Here is a 23,499-nt window from a genome sequence, read left to right on the forward strand (position 1 = left end):
GAAAGGATCATCTTTTCCAAGAAGTAGAGCCATCGAACATCTATATGTTAAAAAACAGAATGAAAGGACCCAATCCACACCTTGTACCTTATAAAAACTAACTCAAAGGTAAAGGTGTAAAACTTTTTAAAAACTTAAAATGTATTAAAATATAGAAGGAAAATCTTTGTGCCATTAAAATAGGCAAAGATTTCTCACACTTCACCAAAAGCAACATTCATAAAGCAGACATGATAGTATACACCTGCCATCCAAGTAAACAAGAGGCAGAGCCAGGAGCATCACAAGTTCAAGACCAGCTTGAACTAGAGTCAGACCTGGTCTCAATCTCAGAACTTGGGAGATAGAGGCTGGCAGATTTCTATGAAATTGAGGCCAGCCTGGTCTACATAGCAATTTCCAGGCCAGCTGGGGCTACAGGGAGACCCTCTCTCATCAAAACCCAACAAAAAACCCAGAATCTGTCTCAAAGCAAAACTTCTCCCTCCCCCCCTCCATATATGAACATCATTAATATATATAAATACTGATATATTCATAAAAGAATAATTTGGACTTTCAAGCTCATTCTTTGTAAAGCATTGTTAAGAGAATGAAAGGGTAAGTCACAGATTAGGAAAAATATTTGCAAATGACTTAATGTACAGATTATATGAAGAACTTTGAAATATTCATTTAGGTAATAAATTACCAAATAAAAATATGCAAATATTTGTACGTTCATGAATGGTACATAAATATGTCAGGAGAAGCTGAACACATTTTAACCTACAGTAAAATAGTAGTGCATGCTTACTAAGATGGGAACATGTAAATCTGCTGGCAATATCAAGTTTGGGAAGGATGTAGAGAAACTGGGACTGATGGGAATTTTGGAAAACAGGTTGGCAGTTTTAAAAAGTTAAACATACTTGTCTCTGACTAGCAGTTTCCTCCTTAGTTGTTTCCTGAAGAGAAATAAAAGCATGTTTCTATATAAAGATTGGTTTGCAAATGTCCATGTGGGTTTATCTGTAACAGCCCCAAACTGGAAGAAGCTAATTGCGATGTACCCATATGCTGGACTACTGCTCACCAGCAAAAAGGGGTGAAGTGTTAAAGTCTGTAATAAAATGGGTGAAACATGACATAGTGATGAGATTAGGCAGCTATAGAAAATTAATGTGATTATACTGTATACAATTCTAGAATTGGCAAACCAGTCAACAGTGACAGGATGGTCACATTGCTTAGAGAGTGATGAGGAGGGGCTCAAAAGAGAAGTTTCCACAGGGCACAAAACTTTGGATTGTAGATAAGTTCATTGTCTTAATTGTGGCAGTTGTGTGTGTCAGAGTGTGTGTGTGGGGGGGTGGATGTCCAAACATAACAAATTGTGTGTTTTAAATATATATGGCTTACTGGATGGTATTCAGTATGGTAGCTCAGTAAAGCTAAAGATATGACTGTCATGCAAGGCTGTGCATCAGAAGCCTAGATAGAAGTGAGTAATAGTAGGACCCAACCTTTGGGCTGGTTGGGAAGATGGGCATTGTTCAGCTTTTTAGGTGACCTGATTTATCTTCTCTCAGTATTAAACTTTCAATAATAAAGCACCACGTCTTTACCATGTTTGCCCAACCTAAACTTGGCCTGGGTATTTGTATAATCCTCAATTTACAACGTGAGCAGCACAAAATCGGATCGATAGATTTTAAGTTAATGCTGGGCATGGTGGTACACACCTACATTCCTAGCACTCAGGAGACTGAGGCAGGAGGATTGTGAGTTTGAGATCAGCCTGAACTACTATAGTAAGATTCTGTCTCAAAATACATCCCTCCCCCAAATTAAGTTACCACTCTGGCAACAGAGCTGGCATTCTTCAAACATCAAGTGTGCACAAGGATTTTAAAAAGAACAAAGGAATTTAGAATACAGTCTTCTAAGTTATAAATTATTTATGTTTAGAATTACATGGGAAATATGTAAAATATTTCCTTGTCTCAAATATATATTGTTTGCTTTAATTTGTATCTGAAATAGTCCTTGAACATACTTTCTTTGAGCACCGTAATATAGCTGTCAGCCTCATTTTTTGACTAATTTTAGAATTCATTTAAGTCCTTGGGAAAATCACTTCTATCACCATTGAAGAATGCCACCAAAATAGCTTCTCACTTAAGTTCCCATCCCCAGAGCTAACCCACAGCAGGTTCCGATAAATTTGAAGATTGAATAACTCATATTTTTCTTTCTCCTTCCACACAGGCCCTCTGGTCCTGGCGGCGGGGTCATGTGGTGGATTCTTGGCAGTCAGCTGTCTGTGGAGCTTTTGCAGGTGCAAGGGATTATATTATACTGGGAAAGACTGAAGGGGGAGGGAGAAAAATGTGAAAATACTAGCTATGCAAAAACAACATTCTTCAGGAATTCCAACTTGTTTAGATGAAGACAGCTTCACTAGCTGTTTCAGAAAAGAAAGTGTTGGGGTGGGGGGATCCTGATAAAGGTGTCTGTTTGAAAGACAACCAATTTGTTTTTGACAAATTTCCCTTTTTCTTTTTATCTTTATTAAAGCCTTCACTCAGGCCTTTGGATTATCTTAAAGATGATTTATAAAGTCGGCTGTGGGAAGTGGCTTGCTGGGGGTGTGCCTGCACCATGCAGCTGTCTGCTGGGAGCGGTGCTGCGGGCTTCCTGCGATTTCTGTGGAAGGCAGTGATTCAAGGCCCGTGTGACATGTTTGACAGCATGGGAGATTAACTGGTGTCAGGAGAGCAGAGGCTGCTCCGAAGCTGACTGCAGGCTAAATTGCATTTGGTAGAAAATAGGGCCTTGCAAACATCTGGGCATTTTCAGGACATTAAAGAATGGCAGTATGCTGTCCATCACCAAGTCCTGTGAATTTTCAGTGAGGTTTTAATGAGAACTGAGATGTTTTTTTTTTTAATGTAGTAAATAGTAAGTTCAAAAGCTTAAAGAGAAATGGGTTTTGTTGTTACAAATAAAAGTAAATTAGAATTATATTTGCAATAAAACAGAACTCTGCCAGAAAATTCAAAGTGTTTAGCTACAACACTGGTGAACTAATGGGTAGGTAGGTTTGGAAGTCAACCATTTTGGGGGAAAACATTTCTTTCCCAATTTCCCTAACAGTTGTTTGGTTTTATTTATTTTTATGTAGTCATAAGGAGGACAGAAACCCTACATTTTATAGGCTCCTTTGTTAATAATTTAAACCCATTCAAGTTGTGGAAATGATCATCACAACTCAGAATTTTGCCCCTAGACATGACATCAGCTTGCATGGACTAGGGAGGGTAATTGCTTTCACACACACATGCTCATCAGCTGGGTTAAAGAAGTAGGTGGTCTTGATTCATTTTCCAGAGGTCAGGAGCCTCTGCTACTGACCCTTAAGGGAAATTTGTGTTTTTGTTGACTCACTTCTGGGCCTGGGGGACAAAGTAAGCATTATGGGAATTTACTTACCCTGGACAAGGAAGGTCACTTTTTGGAGTTCAATATTCTCTAAATATTTTATTATTTTTATTCTATGTGTGTGCGTGTATTGCCTGCATGTAGGTAAGTGCACCGTGTTGTGCAATGCCCACGGAAGACAGAAGAGGCTGTCCGATCCCCTGGGACTGGAGTTACAGATAGCTCTTAGCTGCCATGTGGGTACTGGGATTCGAACCTGGGTCTTCTGCAAGAACAGTCAGTGTTCTTAACCACTGAGCCATCTCTCCAGCCCCCGGAGTTCAATATTCTAAAACTTCCATGTGTTCAAATAAATATGTAGTTTAGGTCATAACCCTCAATCATTGAAATCAAATATTTATTTGAAGATACATTGCTACTAAATATTAGAGAAATTAGACTTGTTGCAATTCTCTTGTTAGAGTTAGATTCGGTACTAAGCATTTCCATCTGTCAAAGGAGGGAAGGGAGCAATTCTACCACACTTGTGCTGTGTGGTAGGAACCTGCTATCCAGGCCCTTTGGGGGAAGTGATTCACTGAGGACATTGTGATGTTAGGCAGGGGAAGAAGGTATCCAGAGCCTCACACGCAGCCTAGCTTGGGCTTGCTGACTGACAGGGAGCAAGTCTTTGATTTGTCCGCATTTCCTGGAGGAGTCTTTGAGCCTTGCTGAGCATCAGTTCCTTGACCTGTAACATGAAAATAATCACTCTCTCCCTTGAGATCAAGTGAGGTAAGGTATGTGTTGATACATGGTAACCCATAAAACTGGGCAGCTAAATACTAGGTGTAGTGGCGCACACCTTTAGACCCAGTACTAAGGAGGTTGTGAGATCAAGGCCAGCCTGGTCTCTATAGGAAGTTCCAGGCTAGCTAGGGCTATAGGGAGATCAAAAACACGTTCTCAGTTGGTCTGAAAGATGCCACGTTAAGTCACTTTGCAGCATTCTGAGAGCATGTAGATTTTGAATCCAGTTATCACAGTTTTTCAGGTGACATTCTGGTCAGTGAATTTGCCTATGATTTTTAAAATAAAATATAAATATAAAATAAATAAAATAAAGTGAAAATTGGGGCTAGAAGATGGATCGGCAGTTAAGAGCACTTCCTGCTCTTTCAAAGGACCTGGGTTCAGTTCCCAGCACTCACATGGCGACTCAAAATTGCCTATAGTTCCAGTTACAGGCGATTGGATGCCCTCTTCTGGCCTCTGAAGGCACCAGGATCACACTTGCTACACTTAACATCCATGCAGGCACACTCTAATGCATAATCAATCAATCAAAATAAATATAAATATCCTAAAAATAATTTTATTGATTCTTTGAGAATATCATACAATGTATTTTGATCATATTCAGACCCTCTCCTCCATCTCCTCACAGATCACCACCCCCTGTCTCACTTTATGTCCTCGATTTTTTTCTAAGACCTATTGAGTCTAATTTGTGTTCCCCAAATACTCTTGGGTGTGGGTCCAGGCCCAGGTCGACCTGGTCACCCTACCCAGCATCACACCCTTAAAGTAAACTGAGTCTCCCTCTCCCAGCAGCTATCGATTGGCAGTGGTTCCTCAACTAGGGCTGGGGCTTGGTGCCCGCCCCTCCATGATGGGTTTTTGTTTGGCTTGGGCTTGTGCAGGTCTCATGTGTGCTCTCACAAGCGCTATGGGTTCATATATGTAGTTGCCCTGTTATGTCCAGAAAACATGTTTCCTTGTATTCATCTACCACTTCTGGCTTTTTAAAAAAAAATTTAATATTTTATTTTTATTTTATGTGTATGAATGTATGTGCCTACATGCATGTAAGTGCATACCCATGTCGTGCAATGCCCGTGGAGGTCAGAAGAGGGCGTTGGATCCCCTGGAACTGGACTTAGCTACCATGTGGGTGCTAGGAATCGAACCCACTGAGCCATCTTTCCATCTCCCCTGACTCTTAAAATTTTTGTGCAATGATCTCTGAGCCTTGGGAAGAGAGTGTTCCATACAGATGGGTGTTCCATTTAGGGCAGAGCACTCTGCAGTCTCTTATTTTTTGCACTTTGACTAGTTGTAGATCTCTGTGTTAATCACCATCTGCTGCAAGAAGATTCTCTGGTGAGATATGAGAGATGCACTGATTTATGAGGGTATAACAATAAGACATCGAGAGTCAGTTTAATACTGTGCCCATTTATCAGGGTAATAGTAGTAGGTTCTCCCCTATGGTCTGTGACCTGCCTAGCCACAGGTTCTTGGCCCACATACTGCCCTTATACTGTCTTTACACCCTCCCATAAACCCTCCCTCCCTTCTGTGATCAAACTTGCCCTCAAATCAGAAATCAGATTTCTCATCGGCATGTGCTATTCCCAGTTTAAATTGGCCCAGTCATTGCCGATGAGCTCTTCTCTGCTATCCCGTGCATCTCTGTGCATGCCCGTGCTTGATTCATAAACTGCTTGGTACAGATACCCAAAAATGTTTCTTGAGATTGGAGGTGTTGATGGCTTGTCGTGCTTAGAAATTCTCTTGGCTTCTGGACAGCATTAAAGTGGGGGAAAAGAAGGCCTTTGCAGCCTTCTCACTTGAAGTCTTGACTCCTAAACATAAAGCCCAATGATTGTATTAATACATTTACTACTGCAGTGATACTGGGTCTCTTGTGATCAATACCTCGTAGTAAATGCCTCCTTATATTCCCTGAGAGAGAAGGTACTGGGGAGAGATCTCGGCCCAGCGCTGGGGTTGGAATTGTAGAATCAGGGGCAGGATTATGTGTGTGATAAAGGGGAAGGCCTGGCATGGTCTAACACTGACGGCCACACTACGGAGCCTTGTTTGGAGACTGCGCAGGAGTGTGGGAAGGAGATCGCCTTGCATCACATGCGCTTCCAGGAGCGGAGAGTGCAGTAGGGCTGCCGGGGGTTGGTTTGGGGTCTCCTGACACTCACTGTCCTCGCCCAGCAGTCTTAGCTGCTGCTCAGAAGGGACAGCTCCAGACCGGCTGTTGGAAGGAGGACCCTTTGTCTATGAGAGTGTTGTGACTGCATTTGCTCCCCAAGGAAGCAAGTAGTTTTCTGTAAACTTCATTTCCATAAATGTGTCCCTTGAACACAGTAGCCTAACATTCAATAAACATCCCATGGAGATTGGTTCACCATGTGATAGAACAACATGAGAGCAGCCTGTTTGCTGTGCTCACAGTTGTTTCCTGTCTGATGTGTTAAAGTGTGTTCCTTGTATTTCCTCTTTAAGAAGAATGTTGAAAGTACTGAATGCTAAAGGTACATTTTAGCTTGCAAAGCTCTGAGTCTGTGAGTTAAAGCAGTCTGGTATTTGAAGACCTTCAGATTGATTTATGATACCTTCCATAAAGAACAGATTCCCGTGTGGTAGTGGAAGGAGGGCCCATCAAAGGGTACATGTTTGGAGTTTCTCTTTCTTTGCTGCTGCTTTCGGGACATGCAGATCTGCAGGAATAGTAGCAGATGTCCACAGGAGAGGATGGTAGACCTCTGCCAGCAGCCAGACAAGGGCTGGAGCGAGCTAAATTTATTAAATGTTCCTTATCAACTTTTAGGTCTTATAAATTGATTGAGGATGGCTTGTGAAGCTTTTCTAATAGGAAAATGAGTTTCAGTACTCCAGTTTTAATTTGTTGTGTCGTGTATTGAGTGTAGAAAGAGGAACATTGTAGGGGTAAAGATACACGTGATCTTGTTCCCAGCCCCATACTGATTGTGTGGCCTTGGACAGTTGACTGTAGAATGCTAATGGTGATACCCGTGGGAAAGAGAGAAACTAGTGCCCACTAGCAAGCAAGCGAAGGAGGTGCTTGCTTCACCCTTCCCTTTCCCCTGCCTTTTAGAGGATCCACTTACATGTGTAGACTGTAAAAACCGTAGACACTTATCTGGGGTACCTACTAAGCATACTGAGTACCTACTGTGTGCACTAGGCTAGATATAGGAAGAAAACATGCCTAATAGTTGTCCACCTAGAAAAGGGAAGACTATTTGAGAGTGCTACTATGAGCCACACACTGTCCTAGACACTTTGCACAAACAGCCGCAACACATCACAGATGGGATGTGGCCAAACGCTGCAGTTCTCCAGTCAGTCAGGCCTAAGAGCTCAGCACTGAGTAGAGCCTTAAATTTTTTTATTATCTGTGTGTATGTTTATGAGTAAATGCACATGCATGCCATAATACACATGTGGACACAACACCTTGCAGGAATCAGTTCTCTCCTTCCACCTTGTGAGTTCTGGGAAATGAATTCAGGTCATCAGGCTCTGCGGCATGTAACCTCACCCGCAGAGCCATCTTGTGGGCTCACACATTCATAAATCTAAAAAGACTGAAACAAAAGGGGTCTAAACAAAGGGTATGTGGGCAGCCCTAAGGTGTGTGACAGTCATGGGAAACTGAAAATAGAACATAAACATGAAGTGGGTGTGCCCTCTCAGGTGTCAGAACAGATGTCACCGTGTAGTGTCTGGTCAGTGTAAGGATCTTATTTCAGCCACATATTTAGAAAGATATTTGTTAGAGATCAAGTGCCATCCTTGTGCACATATCGCAGCAGAGGGAGCCTAGAGCTATTCTGAAGCAGCCTTCACAAAGCCCCTCATGGGACCACCGCTCTCCCACACTGGGAGCTGAATCTCCCCAGAGCTCTCCAGGTATCGTTACTCTACCCTTCAGGCCTTTCAGGGTTTAAAAATGAATCTGTTCCAAGTAAATAAAATACAGAAAGAAAGGATGGATGGAAGGGAGGACCATATTACACATGCATGCACGCGCGCGCACACACACACACACACACACATACACACACCAAAAACTATAGTTTATATTAACAATAAAACCTTTTCGTGCCTTTGTCCACAAGTGTGGACAATCTATGGGCAATTTGGCCAACACGGTACTTAGATGAAAAGAACACAGGGAGGAGGGAGACAAGAAGCCTAAGGCAGAAGCATGCTGAAGCATGAGGGAGTCAGCGGTGCATGATGCAGAGAGAGCATGGATATGTGACTTTCCTGGCCTATTAGGAGGAACAGTAGGATACAGAAAGCATTGTCCTTATCACAGAGTCCAACCTCTTACGCAGGAAGTCCTCATACGACATGCACCTGGCCATTGCCTGATACAGCAGAAGTAGCAGAAGCTTTCAGGAGGCTGTTCTAGAAAAGCCTATACAAAGGCACAAATCCCCAGAGCCACTGGGAGCTGTGTGCTAGCTGCTCATACTGAAATGTGCATCTGACCGTTCAATTAGTATGCTAGGCCATGAATGAGCAAGGTGGGCTGTAGGGCCTCATTCTGTTGCCGAAGTGGTAAAGCAGTGTCTTTCACTTCTTGTTCCATCGCTGCAAAAAGAAATGAAATCTGTGGATGAAGGTTTTGCACATGCACATCCTATTCCTGACACAAACAGTAGACAATCTGGGGGAGTCTGAAGGTAGAAATGATGAGGGTGATGTCTAGTCTGACCATCTCACCAAGTACTGGCTCTTGCACACAGGTGGTTTCGCAGCCGCAGTCACTACACCTCTGGATGTGGCAAAGACAAGAATTATGCTGGCTAAGGTAAGTGTGACCTACTGTGGAATGGGTGCCACCCCGGGAGTGCCTGGAACTGCGGGGTACAGGGAGTCAGAATTCCTGAGTAGCCATCAACTGCTGTTGAAAAAGCAGCCACAGTCATCACAGTGAGTCTGTTTATAGCATTTGTTTCCATTTCGAAAGTCTTCTCAAACCTGCCCTGCAGAAGCTGGGGCTCTGAGGGCCTCTGCCTGGTAACGCTATTTTCATATCAAAGACTCAGAGAAGCCAACTAGCTTCCTGTTCTACAGCAGCCAAGCTACAGACTGGGAACCTAGGTCCTGGTTGGCTGTGCCCAGTTAAGACAGTTGTCAGAATTGTTAAAAAGGAAAAATCTGGGCTAAGGATTAAGGAATGCCATGCCAGTACCATATCTGAACCAAACATTCTTTAAAAGAAAGTCTGAAGCTGTGGAAAACAGAACAAATGCAAGCAGTTCTAGTCTACTGGTGGACAGGACCAACCTAAGAATGGTTGTCATGTTTGAAATTGGACATGGTACTCTTCACTATCAAGGCATGTTATAAAGTTACACCATTTACACTTGCAGTTCCTGCCCTCATTGGGTCAGATCTATTGGTTTCAGGCTTCTTCCTGGCCATTCATTTCTGTGTGAGCTCTAAGAAGCAGCTCGTTAAGGCCTGTGTTTGCCTGTGTGTCTAAACGTAGGTGAGATTTCCAAGCAACCCTGTAGACTTGAAACTGCCCTCAGGTTGGGGTAACCCTGCATCTGAAAGTGTCTGTTACCTCTTCCTTCTCTTCTGTAGGCAGGTTCCAGCACTGCTAGTGGGAATGTGCTCTCTGCCCTGCATGGGGTGTGGCAGTCACAAGGGCTGACAGGGTAAGGACCAGGGGAGCACTGAGCTCCATGCCTCCTCTCCACTGGCTCTTCAAGTCTTCCTGCCTGCCACAGCATGAACACCTTGCCCTGCTTTTGCTTATGCTTACGCTCCACTCTCTTGACTGTATAACATGTATATTTGATGTTCCACATGAGGTGATATAGCACTATTGAAATGATGCAGTAGTCTAGCCCCATGATTCCTGGTCTTGTCCCTCTTGACACTGGATGACGTGGAGATGTGTGGCCCTCACCACTATCTGATCTGCACTGTTGGTAAAATAAGCTCCCAGTTAATACATCTCAGAAAGTAAGAAGAAAGTGTTTGGGGCTTGGGTATTGTAACTGCTATTGCCACCCTGGCCTGGCAGCCAGGCCTTGTGTTATGTTCTGCATCTATAGGTGATGTTGTTTTGTTGATGGGTCATTTTGTCACTGTGCAAACAGTGTGCTTACACAGATGTGGATGTTGTCACCTGCATATCTGGGGAATACAGCATGGCCTACTGCTCCTGACTACAAGCCTGTGCAGCATGTGACTATACTGAATACCATAGGAAGTTGTAATACAGTAAATATTTGTTTATCTAGGCCTATAGAAACATAGAAAAATGATAGTAAAGATACCGGGGGGATGAGAATTTTTCAGCTGTACTTATGGGACCAGCATGGTCTGTGCAGTCTGGTTTTCACTGAAGTGTTACACAGTTTGTAACTCTCCTGTGTTCCACGGTGCATTATTTATTCTGCATTATTAGCCAAGTGCCCCAAAGCGTTTTGCTTGTGGTATATGCACAGGTATGCATGTGTGCCTGTGGAGGCCACAGAGGTTAAGGTTGGGTGTCTTCCTCATCACCTTACTCATTTGGAGACAGTCTTGCCATTTCCACTAGAGTAGCTGTCCAGTGAGCCCCCAGCTTGCACCTGTCTCGCCCTCCCCATGTGCCGGGTCAGAGGTATGCAGCACCATGCCTCGCTTTTCCATGAGCGCTCAGTATCTGAACTCTGGTGCCTCTAGCACTTCACTGAGCTATCACCCCAGCCCTGTTTGCCTCCAACTTTTTTGCTTTATGTCCTAAATAATTCTCTCTTCAAGCTTTTATTCCAACGCTGTTTTTACAATGCAAACTTTAAAAGCCTGTGTAAATATTGGGATCTTACAGAAAAGTGAAAGCATTTTCTATCTGGAATCCTGTCCCAGGCATGCCCTGTAGAACACACGAACAGCCTCCCTTTGGAGAGGATGGGGTGAACCTGGCACTGGGGTTGCTGGTGTAGGGGCAGTAACTGCCTGGTCCCCAAGCCTCTTCAGGCGTTTCTGCCCACCTGTCCCCAAGCCAAAGTGGATCTTTTTATAATTTTTTATAATTTTTATAATTTGGGCCGTTTTAATTTCAGTTGTCTGATGGTCTGGGGAAGTGAAGCAGGTAGGTCAGGCTTTTGCCAGAAAGCAAACTCTGTCTCAACTGAGACAGCAGGCTACACATTTGAAAAGTGGGAGCCAGATTTACAGAATGACTGCTCTGACAGGCTGAGACAGGACTGGGTCTGGTAGAAAGGGTTTTCTTACTCTTGATATCTAGCAAGGGCACAGTAAGGGCTCAGTGGACACTTCTACGCCAAGTCTGCCATTTATGGCTGATGCCTTGTCACAAAATAACGTGGTTAGACCTTCATTTTGATACTAATTCTGCATTGAGCAAAGCAATAGTGCAAGTCAGAAATGGGCCATGAAACTCAGTATTTAGTCCATGGGAAGCTTCTCAGCTAAGCAGTGACAGCTGTAAACATAGCAGCTGCCTAGAGTAGCTTTTGACATCATAAAGGCAGAGGTCTTGTTTCCACATAGTTATTAGATTCTGTGGTAACTGTCGGTCAGGCCTCTGGTCATGGCACTGTGGATCTGGTGTGATGTCGTAGCCTACCTGCCTATGTGGAGAAAGTGGTGGTAGGGGATGCCATAATGGATGGAGCAACACCATCAGAGCCGCTGGGGAAGAATCATGCTGCATAAATGAAGCAAGACCTGTCTTCCCTGTCCCAGGTGTGCACACACGACTATAAAACTAAGCAATGCCAGCAATACAGGCAGAGGAGAGAAATCAAAATGGGTCAAGGGTGAATGTCCTGTCCCAGGGTTAGCTCTGAAAATCTGCACTTTTTGTTTACTTTCTCTAGGTCTCAAGTCTTGAGCCCTACTTACTGTGCACAGGGCAGAGCTGAGCAGCAAGTTTAGGTAGCAAAGGTTGCGACTTGAGGACCAGCAGCTTCAGTCAGCCCCTTCACTGACAGGACAAAAGACAACATAGGATTAGACTACAAAACAGATGAGCACAGCGGGTCCCTTCCTGGGCAGCTGCACGTCCTCTCCGGTGCAGGTGGCTCCGCCCACCTCCTTTGTGGTGTCTCCAGCCTGCATACACACCAAGCCTACCAAGTACACACTTTGGGTTGGGCTCTGCTCCCTCCTTGTAAGGAAGGTGCTGCCTCACACAGTAGATGCAGATCTTCTTGCTGTTGGTTCCATAGGCAAAGGTCCTGCTAGAGGGCAGACTGGTTCTCATGCTCCTTCAGCGGCAGAGGGGAGAGGGGCCGCTGGTCCTGGACTTCACCTCCTTTACTTGTAGATCTTTTTGGTTTTCATGACTGTGCCTTTATGTACCTGTCACTGCTGGCCTCCTGCTCTGTGCCAGCCTGTAAGAAATGGGGCATTTAGTGTCCTGTCACCTGCTATGGTTGGAACATACCCTGCCCTGCTCACAAGTCTGCCTGCAAATGTGGGTGGGCACTGCAGAACAGAGGCTCTACTTCAGGTTCAGTTGTCTAGTGGAGCCGGAACTGTTTCATCTGCCAGGAGCTACTGAGCTGCTTAGTGGCTGAACAAGGCTCCGGTTTTTAGAAAACAGTAAGAAAGCAGAGGAGGGAGTTGATGGCCAGTCCGATGTGCAGCTCAGTGTCTCCCTGCCACCTTCCTTTTGTAGGGAGGGGCCAGAGAGGTCACCCCTTGTTCAGGCTAGGACACAGTGACCTTAATGCGGTAATTTATGAGCATTGGTCCTTGCTGTCCACATTGAGACAGGGTCTCTTTTGTAGTTCGCCACTACATGTGCCAGGCCAACTGGCCTGAGGGCTTCTAGGAATTTATTGTGTCCACCATAGAAGCATTGGGATTACAGAGGAACACTATCATGCCCAGAGATCTGATCTCGGGTCCTCTTGATTGCAAAGCAAGTAGTTTATCCACTGAGCTCTCTCTCCAGCCCCTTAAACAGCATCTTAAAAAGGGGCCCCATGATGTACAGTGAAGTCCTTTTCTCTGAGCTGTTGAGTACTAGATTAGAAAGGGGACGCCAGCTGATTGCTTCCAGCAGTTACACGGAATGGGGGCGTGGGGGGGGAATGCTGAGTATCCAGCAGGGACTTCCTTTCAGTCAGCTTTCTTAATTGCCCCCTCCCCCCACTTGGCTAGCTTACCCATCTTCAGAAGGCATGACTGATGGCATAACATGACGTTTGTCTTTCCACTAGTTCACCACTGGTTTTCATTTTCTAGTTTTTAATTACATTTTTTATCTTGTGGGGGATGGAATGTGGGTATACCTGTGTCATGGCACATGTATATATATGAAAGTCAGAGGACAACTTGTGATCACTGGTTCTCTCCTATCATACTGGTCCTGGGATAAAACTCAAGTCATCAGGCTTGGCGTCAAGCTTCTTTACCCACTGAGCCATCCCTAGTTTGGATTTTATATTTTGTGTGTATGAGTGTACTGCCTACATGCATGTAAGTGTACCCATGTTGTACAATGCCCACGGAGGTCAGAAGAGGGTGTCAGATTCCCCTGGAACTGGAGTTACAGAGAGTTGTCAGCCACCATGTGGGTGGTAGGACTCAAACCCGGGTCCTCTACAAGAGCAGCCAGTGCTCTTAACTGCTGAGCCATCTCTCCAGCACCCCAAGTTCTGATTTTGTAACACCATCTTTCTACATACAAAGCACTCCTGGGTTAAAAGGGTTCCAATGTGAAAGAAATTAAGAGCAGGTGTCCGCAGAAAGCAGTCATTCACAGTCAAGGCTGTGTTCTTCAGACCTGTGATCACATGAACTTTTTAGTGGCTACACCGCAAGTTTTCATGGCGGCAGGTGTCTGCCTTATCTTCTGCAGCTGTCTGTTTTACAGTTCTAGGTATTGCATAACAAGGCAAGGGTCATTATAGACTCCTTTCTTCAGTTACATCACAGTGACTGTCTAAAGATACCTGAGAATCACCAGGAGAACGTTCTAAAGAGTGAGTCCCTGCTGCCACTGTGGACCTGCTTAGACTGTTCAGTCGTTACCTTAGCGGGATGAGGTACCTTGAGTGCCTAGAATTGAAGCACAGAGGGGCTTCCCTTCCACTGCGGCTGTGCCTCCGGTGTCCTTAATTAGATTAAGTGAAAAAAAGAAGGATCACGGTTGGAGAGATGGCTCAGCAGTTAAGGCTGCTCTTGCAAAGGATCCAGGTTTGGTTTCTTCTGCCTGCTTGGGAATGTTACTAATTGCCCTTCTACAAGGAGGGAAACACATTTTAAGTGCCTAGGACTTAATGAGCAGAGTGTGTGTTGTGCAACCTCTGGGCATTCTTTAACTATCTAAGTCTTTCTTCTCCTCAGATTATTTGCAGGTGTCTTCCCACGAATGTCTTAATGAGCAGAGTGTGTGTTGTGCAACCTCTGGGCATTCTTTATCTAAGTCTTTCTTCTCCTCAGATTATTTGCAGGTGTCTTCCCACGAATGGCAGCAATCAGCCTGGGAGGCTTCATCTTTCTGGGTGCCTATGACCAGACCCGAGGCTTGCTGTTAGAAGTGGGCAGGAAGAGCCCATGAGACAGAGACAGTACCGTACATATGCACATCCTGTGGCATCCCTGCCTTCCAGTGAATGGCTGCTCAGCTACCCAAACAGCAAAGCCAGGGTTTTGGGGTGCTGTGAAGAGTGCAGCTCCAAGAATATGTCATCTGCAGTATAGGCTGCCCACCAGGATACTGTCCATGATGGAACTCTGGACCAACTTCAGACCCCTGAATAAATACGCTTGGTAAGCTGAGGTCAGGCTCTTCAAAGCTCTTGTTTGATCCTATCTTTCACTTCCTGCTGTCCGATGGAGTTACCAGAAGGCAAGCTGGCTACAGTTGAGAAAAGGAAGGAGGCTTGGGGCAACAACTGTGCATGTGGGTGTTTCTCCCCTGGGCTAATTCCTATTGTGTAAGATTATAGCTTTGTTTAAAAAGAATGAACTGCAGGTGCATAGCATGCATTCTTTCTGGTAACCAGGCTGCTGTTTCTAATTACCCTTGGATTTCTCATAAAAACACAAGATGGTATTATTTTACAGTGAAGTGCTCAACAATCCATCCTTGTGGTGTGTGAGCAACAGTGTGCAGTTGTAGTTCCAGTGAGTAAGTGGGCCCAAGTGACTTTGTCACAGCTGACAAGCTAAGCCCTGTGACCACCACCATCCTCTCTGGCAGTACATTCTTGTCATGGTGTGTGGCGGCAATGCTGGCCACATAAGGGCTGAAGTAGAAGGGTCAGCATACTTTGGGACCATACAGCTTGACTAACCAGCTCCAGGTTGCAAAAAATTAGTGAGCCATGTGTGGAATGCTATGTCTTCCCTGGAGCCAAGAGGGTGTGATGCTGCTTTGGGGAAAAAAATTATTAAAAGCAGAATAGCTGCCATCTATGAGAGCAAGGACCCCGGCATACACTTAGTATTTATAAATGAACCTTTATTAAAGACACTTTTAATGCCGTTTGTTAGACACTTCAATATTTTACATGTTTTCAATGTACACTGTACCAAAATTTCTATAAATAAATAACTTTGTACATAAAAGTAATACTTCCTCTTTCACATTGCCTCTCAGAAGCAGCAAATTCACATATTTTGTGGAAGTAACATTAATCAGCTAACTGGAGAATAAAACTTGAGTGTGCTTGTCCTTGGGCACAGTGGTGACCTGGGACGGCACACTGTGACGGGCCATCATTCTGTCAGCGCCCCTCAGCTTTCTGAGATTTTAAGGACCAAGTTTGTTTCCATGTCATTTTTACTGAATTACCATTGGCACGCACAAGATGGTTAGCAACAGGTCCCCAAAGTGCAAATATGCCCAGGTCTAGGACTCAATCTCGCTATAGTCCAAGCCCAGTTCCACTGTGCAAGGTAATAGTGTGGACAGGCTTGCTCAGTAGAAATCAGCCCTGAAAGTGAACTTTTTCCTTTTTATCCCCCCAAAGTAATGCTATACTGGCAGAACTAAAACTTGCTATTGGAGAATCCACAGGTACCAACACCAGCAGCCTTTGCCTTAATAAAAAGCTTCAAAGAACAATCAAAGGAGACTGAGACTAGCACATTTGCTTTTTACCCTAAAGTGAGCTGCAGAGACCAAAGGCAGCACTCAGTTGTTCTGACCCAGTGCTTCTGGTGGATTAACCACCCTCAACCTACAAGAGAGAGGCCTCGGCAAGGGCAAATAACATGTGCACCTCTGGCTCTGCAGGGAGGCTGCCGCCAACTGCACAGGTCTGGCCAGTGCACTAACTATACAGTCTACACATAGCCAAGTTTCCCTCCTCTACAACCTGCCAGGAACAGCGAGCAGCAGATGTTTTCACCTCTTAATTCCAGCTGTGCATTAAGGCACTAGAACAATTCCCAACCCCCTTTGAAATTAGACAGCAACCTAATACGAAAATATTGTCAAAATTGTGTAATTCTGTTGTTAATCATGCACTAGGGATTAAAATAGTCTCTGTAAAAGATATATAATATATATGAAATCTCTGAAAACTCTTATATACAATGGTATCAAATACTTTTTCTGCCTTTTGTACACAAATAGCCTCTTGCATTTCTGTGCTTCAAATGCCAAGTCCTTAAATGACTGATACTCCACACGGAAGTTAAAACTATGTACAGGTCAGTGATGCTTGAACACAGCTTCACAGTCTCTCCTACCTCTTTCCTGTAGAGATTGGTATACAAGAGCTGAGGTAGACAAAGCCTAGCTTTTTGGCACCAATAGCAATGTTCCCCTCCGTTTCCCAGTGAACTGTCCCGTCAGTGGTGTAGACTCAGGTTTGGAGTCGCAGGCCTTGGAGAGATGGCCATTGGAAATAAGCAAGTGCTGGGCTTCAGTGGGTATGGCATCTTCTGTGAGCTCTTGGCTGCCTGAAGTTAATGTAGGAGAAGGCTGGAAGTCTGTGGAGTCTGGTTCATAAAACTTTGCTAAAGTCCGAGAGGAATCCCCTGTTCAAAAAGAGGGCACATCAGATCCTGCATGCTTACCACGTAAGCGGCTCCTAACCCACCATTAATCATCCCTATGAAGACAATTAGTTACCTTTCCCATCCAGAGACGCCACTGGCTTGTTTTTCAATGACGGCAGTATTCTGTCATGGTTACTGGGATAGCGGGACCCCCCATAGTTGGTGTGAGACCCATCAGCAGTCCCACTGTAAGGATGGTGCAAAGAATGTTCCTGGTCATACTGCCTGAGCTCTTGACAGCTTGGTGTAACTGGATGTGTGCTGTCTCTGGACACAGGCTGAGGATGGATCACTTGCTCCTTGGAGTGACTATCCATGTCAGTGTTGCAGTCACTGTATACGGCAGGGCCACTGTGCACTGAAGACGGAATTAAAGGTCAATTGAACTACAACCACTGCACGACTGGAAGGTCAGAGTCCTGTTCATCATTCATTCCCTATGTAATTTCTCTCCCCCGACTATGCACACAGAGGGAGGGACTGGACCTGTACTAAGCCCTTCCTTAGTGAAGAGGTGTGCTCTTGTGCTTAAGTGTTCCACAGTAAATTTAACACTCAGAAGCATACTTTGATCACAGGAAAAATAAATGAAGATTTGAATTAGCATCATACCTAGAATTAAGGGTCTGCTGAATAATTAGAAATTAAGCCTCAAAGAGCCCTGGTGGGAGTCTGGGGAGATGGCTCAGTGGGTTGCTGAGCTTGAGGATATGCCCCAGCACCCATGTAAATGCCAAGCAGGCATGATGGTCTCCTGTAGTCTTAAAGTTCAGGAGGTGGAGGTGGGTGATCCCTGAGGCAAGCTGGCTAGCTAGACTGAGTTCTGGGTGCAAGTGGAGAATGATTAAAGAGGGCATCCGCCAATAGTTGGGCACAGTGGCTCATGCCTGTAAATCAGCATCCCAAGAGGTTGAGGTCAACCTAGACTACAGAGTGAGACATAAGTCTTGGTGAAAGGATACTAACCTCCATGTTTTGTTGGACCTTGTCTTTTAAGTTCCTTATAATTTTAAGAAAACTCAGGCTTATTACATTATAGATTTATCTAAGAGACACAGGATTCTGGAATTAAAAGGGAACCAAGCCAGAGCATCCCGTTTATATGCCAAATACCAATTCGGAGATGGTGTGACGGAGATGGTGTGAGACCAGTTGTACTGTTCCTCTCATTTAGTTAGTGAGCCCACATTTCAATGTCAAAAGGAAATGGCTTTCCCTAGTGCACATGTCTCCTACCTGTTTTATGTGGAGCAGCTGTCCCACTGGCTCTCTCCACCACTTTCCAGGACTCTTTATTATATCCAACACAGAGCTTGGGCTGCCTGCAGGCAATGCTATGAACATCGACGTCTGGAAACAGGCTTGCATCTCTCAAACACACACCTGAAATGGAGCCCCCTACAACTTAGAAGCTTCCTGGCCACTTCTCAGGAAGCTTGACTAGCCAGGCTACAACAGTGTTTCTTATGAATCTGCCCACCCCACCAGGTCCAGCAAACACATGTTTTCTAAGGCCACCTTCTCAGCAGGTAGGCGTTTCAGCATCTGGAACCATGTGAAAATGAGCATTCCCAGACAAGAACTCAGAGGGCCCCACCATCTGTCTGAAGTAGCATGCCCATGTGAGGGCTTTCCCTTGTGAGACACAGACTGGGAGAAGACTGGGACTTCTCCTGTACCATTATCCCTTGGTATCCAGTGGGGACTGGTTCCAGGGCCCCTCAAGGATGCTCAAGTCCTTTCTATAAAATGATGCAGTTTGCATATAAGCTACATGCCTCCTCTGACAAACTTTTAGTACTCAATAACAATGTAAAATCTCTAAATATTTTCAGTCTGTAGTTGGTTGAGCCCACACTACTGTATAAGCAATGGGCTGGTTTCAGGACCTGGAACGTCCTCTGCAGCTGTTCTTCTGGCAGTCCCACCTTGACTAGAAGACTTAGCGCTAAGCCCAACAGAGGGACTTCTGAGGGACCAGATATTAAAACCACGGAATTCAGACATAACCAGGTCTGGCGCAAAACAATGTCTTCTGGTCAAACACCCTATGATTCACCAACTGTGCCCCATCTACCACCAGGTACCTACCACCAGGTACCTACCCTGGAGAGGAACTTATATAAGCTGAGTCCAGTACCTGGTGATACAGTCACATCAGACTGTTTCACTGTTCTTGAGAACTTACCATTGCTTTCAATATGCCCGTTGGCCTGATGCCCACCTTCAGTCCTGACCACAGTTTCCTGCCGGTCAGAAAGAGTCCCCTGAGAGGAGAGGTAGCTTGGAACATCTGGAGGCACAATGGTTTCATCTGCAAGGGGACAGACGGTAAAGTAACAGGGTCATAGCAACAATAAACAGACATATATTCACTGTCAGACCCAATGGCCAAAGGCTGTGCAGACCCCTCAACCCGCTTAACCTATTTCATATCCTGGTGTAAAAGCATGGCAGTCAGATGTCTGATTCCGCAAAGATGGAGAACAGCAATAAAAAAAGAAAATGAAGGTGGGACCTAACAGAGGCAGAGCACTGCAACAGCTCAGGGCGGTTTACCACATGACATCAAGCACAGGCCTTGATGTCTGATTTACCAAGGAAACCAGAAACTGCAGCGGCTGGCAGACACTTGTGTTGGAGAGTATTCTTGTTTCATGTTATGTACCTGAGAACTAACCTGGTGTGAGTGGGGCTACCTCAGCTCTATAGAAGAAATCCATATTCCTAAAGTTCTAGAATATATGCAAATTCCCGATAAAACCGCCCACATGCGCATGTGCCACTGCCTCCCCTCCCACCCTCAGCAGTCTGTACTGCCCGACCTGTGTTGGTGACGCTGTACTCCTCGCTCTTTTTCCTGGTTTGGTAGATTATGCACACCCAAACCAGTGACGTCAGGACGATGCTGCATACAACAGCGATGGTGAAGATGCCTACAGTGGTCCCATCCTTCCGGCAGCCAGGGGCAGGCAAGATGCTCAGCTGGCTGTGAGCTCGCTCTGTGCCCAGCGGATTGGACATTTCACAAGTGTACCGGCCTGCATCCTCCACCACCACATTCTGAACAACCAGCAGCTGGTTGCCTGGAGTGAAGTGGTGCCGCTCCGTGAGGCTCAGTGGGCGACCCCCTTTGAGCCAGGTGATGCGGGGTGCAGGGCTCCCAGCTGCTTTGCACTGGAGAGCCACTGTTTCTCCCACAGACACTATACGGTCTTCTAAGGGCACCACCAAGGATGGAGTTTCTGTAAGAAGTCAGTGGAGATTGTTATTCTATGGGCTTATTCCCATAGACTATTCTCCGCTTATTCTATGGGCTTTACTTGCAGGGGGTCTACTTGTTTTCTGGACATGGGACAATCCCATATATCAGTGAACTGCCATTTGAGATCTTTTTGTCAGAGTCCTAAGCTTTTCAAAAGACCTAACATGTGACTAAGTCATTACTATTCTGAGAAAACTCTGATCACAAAACCCTACTTTTTCCCCATACTGTACCATGACAAACCTGTCCTTATTCCTGACCAAGAACACATCCAAACGCCCCCCACATGGAGGGTAGCTTAGTCTGTTGTATAGTGAGTCCTATCAAGACTGAATTCACTGCTGATTGCTTAAAAGCCAGAACCTCTTGCTTAGAAATAGCCCACCACACTTAATCCAGAGAACAGTGTGACAACTTCCTTTAGGTGCCTGCAATGTGTAAGAGCCTATCCCATCCCACCACTCCCCACCCCACACATCAATATCAATAGCAAACCTAGGACAGTCAGGGTGGCATTCGCTGAAATAGAGCCAGCTGAGTTCTGGGCAGTACAGCTGTAGACCCCCATGTCATCTATCTTCACATCAGTGATGAAGAACACATCATCATCGGGCATGACGTGCATGCGTCGCTCACGAGCTGCAGGGAAATCTGTACCTCCATCCTTTTGCCAGGCGATCTGGGGGTTAGGGTGGCCGGTGGCAGCACACTCAAGGCGGGCGGTGGTGCCAGTCCGGATGGCGATATCATAGGGTATTTTAGTGAATGATGGCAACACTGGAAAACACACAGGTGAGGTTCTATGGGGCCACTACATGCAAAGACAAGCAACTCCTCCAGCGAACAATCTTCCCACCACGCCTGGGCCTCAGCTCACTAGCACCCCACCCTGTATGCTTGTGCCAGTGTCTGCCCAGGACCACTATCTTTCCACGTGCTGCCCAGCTTCTCCCTTCCACAGGTCTAGGTAGCGTTGCTATAAACCTTTAACTCTGGGCTGATGGTAACCCCTCAAGGGTAAGGCTTTATAATGAACATTCTGCTTCCTGTATATCAAATACTAATTACTATATAGGGATCCCCAGAAGTAAGGTTCTGATGCCTGTCTGCTTTAATTAGCTACTAGGGGGGAGGTAGACAACAAAAATATCTGCTGTTAGGAGAAAGCTACATACCTCCACGATGGGGAAACTAGTGAAATGGCTCTTCCTGCTTGAGGAAACCCACCACAGGGAGGGCATATGGGGGCCATAGTACCAGAAATATGAGGCTCGCTAGCTTATGTAGCTTGAATACCAGTGCCAACACAGTAGCAGTACCCACCCACATGGGGTACCACCACACGATGTCAAAGCCACTTTGGTGGAGACTCTTGTTGCCTGAGTCTTCAGCAAACACTGAGGACGACTTTAGACAAGGCTAGACTATCTGCCAAAGCATAGTCAAGACTATGTAAAATGTAGGCTGAGCACAATTCTGATGACCCATGAGCCAATTCTTCCATCAGCCTGGGGTTGGAGATTTAGCTACTCGTGCTCTGCCACTCCTTGCCAAAGCACACCACACCAAACAGTACAGAAGAAAACCACCCTGGTAGGTTGGTTTCCGAGTAAGAGGGCCCTGTCACAGGCTCCCCTCGCATTGGGCTCTAAGGCTCAGGGCTCACTCATCCCAGCCCCATCCCAGCCTCCAGAGGGATGGGGACTTCTGTGAGTCCCAAGTGCCTTGCTCTCAGCTACTCTAAGGACAGACTCTTCCTCAGGATCTAGGGATACTTGGAGTCTGGAAACCAGATCTGTTGGTTTATAAAGGACAATAAACAGACAAAAGTATAAGGTTTAACTCCACAATTTCACTTACTGTCATAACTAGATTTTTTAAGCCACTCAAAACCAAAAAGATGATTTAATCTATAAAACCTGCTCTAGGGCAAACACAGGAACAATGAAGAACTATATGTCATAGAGGCTTGTGTGTCTGCTTAGTCATTTCTACAACAATGACAGACAAGTCAGGAGTGGGATTAGTGGGAGTCTTGCTTCAGAAGCACAGGATGCCATTTCCCTACCATTCACAGTGAGTCTAGCCTTGTGCGAATAGGTGGAGCCAAAGTGGTTGGTGATGACACACTGGTAGCGGCCCTCGTGCCCAAAGGTGACATGACGGAGGTGCAGGATGGTAGTGTACTCCATCACTTCCCCGTCCTGTGCACGGACGTGTGCGAAGTTCTCCATGTCTGCATTGGCCAGGACCTCATTGTCTTTCTTCCAGGCAAAGGTCATGGGGGAGCTGCTGCTGCTGGCTGCTGAGCACGTGAACCGGATGTCCTTGCCCACCACAGCCATGGTTGTCTCAGGCTGGGTGATGATCTGTGGCTTTGGAAAGTCATCTGGCGAGAAAAGGACCATCTGTAAAGCACCAGGCTTTCCATGCATGGGGACCAGCTACTGCTCAAGCTCACAAGGAACTGGGTCAGATGCTGAGCAGTGACCAGAACATTTACAGTACCCATGCAGTCAGTTCCACCTTCACTGTAAGAGCTGCGTCATAGTTCAGGCCTGACTGCTTCCTTGGTTAGAAATGGACCTATGAATAATCAGCTCATCAAACCAGCCTGGTGTTTCCTTCAGATAGCTATGCCAACCTTACTCACTTTATCAAAACTCATAGTCACAGCTGCACAGACCTAATTCCAAAAGGACTGGGGTATGCTGCATTTCCAGAGTATGAGGACTTTCACGCATCTGCACCATCATAACAAGGAAAACATCACAAAATGGCCAAAATCAGTTATTATCAGATTTGTGGGAAAAACCATGTACTTAATAATGATCATAGACTGTTCAAGAAAATGACCAGATCGCTATAAGAAAAGTTAGCTCGTATATCCATGTTCCGTCCCTAGGTCTGTGACAGACTGGAAACCCAGTAGCTAGCAAGCAGTAAAAGACAGCACCATCACTGTGAGATCTGTCTGGCAGCACCTGGGAAACTCCCCCATGAGTCTG

General features: G+C 45.5%; 2 protein-coding genes across 7 annotated transcripts in view; one reads left to right on the forward strand and one right to left on the reverse strand.

Annotated features, from left to right (window-relative positions):
- The window catches only part of Slc25a26 (solute carrier family 25 member 26), a 155,593-nt gene extending 139,334 nt beyond the window's left edge, over positions 1-16,259 (forward strand). For 4 of the 6 annotated variants that reach the window (XM_029560644.1, XM_029560643.1, XM_008827127.3 and 1 more), the window contains 4 exons: positions 2,251-2,320; positions 8,982-9,046; positions 9,829-9,902; positions 14,656-16,259. In XM_029560644.1, the coding sequence (XP_029416504.1) occupies positions 2,251-2,320; positions 8,982-9,046; positions 9,829-9,902; positions 14,656-14,773 (327 nt within the window). In that variant the 3' untranslated portion in view covers positions 14,774-16,259. The remainder of the gene's footprint in view (positions 1-2,250; positions 2,321-8,981; positions 9,047-9,828; positions 9,903-14,655) is intronic. The other 2 variants (XM_008827128.3, XM_029560642.1) reach the window with 2 other exon arrangements.
- Positions 15,663-23,499, reverse strand: part of Lrig1 (leucine rich repeats and immunoglobulin like domains 1) — a 125,767-nt gene continuing 117,930 nt past the window's right edge. The window contains exons 13-19 of the mRNA XM_008827126.2: positions 22,560-22,880; positions 20,987-21,268; positions 20,052-20,471; positions 19,415-19,540; positions 18,463-18,609; positions 17,300-17,584; positions 15,663-17,205 (exon numbers count right to left, since the gene is read on the reverse strand). Of these exons, the coding sequence (XP_008825348.1) occupies positions 16,961-17,205; positions 17,300-17,584; positions 18,463-18,609; positions 19,415-19,540; positions 20,052-20,471; positions 20,987-21,268; positions 22,560-22,880 (1,826 nt within the window). The 3' untranslated portion in view covers positions 15,663-16,960. The remainder of the gene's footprint in view (positions 17,206-17,299; positions 17,585-18,462; positions 18,610-19,414; positions 19,541-20,051; positions 20,472-20,986; positions 21,269-22,559; positions 22,881-23,499) is intronic.

The sequence above is a fragment of the Nannospalax galili genome, unplaced genomic scaffold, assembly GCF_000622305.1.
Source record: "Nannospalax galili isolate Female #2095 unplaced genomic scaffold, S.galili_v1.0 scaffold1051, whole genome shotgun sequence".
Lineage (NCBI taxonomy): Eukaryota > Metazoa > Chordata > Mammalia > Rodentia > Spalacidae > Nannospalax > Nannospalax galili.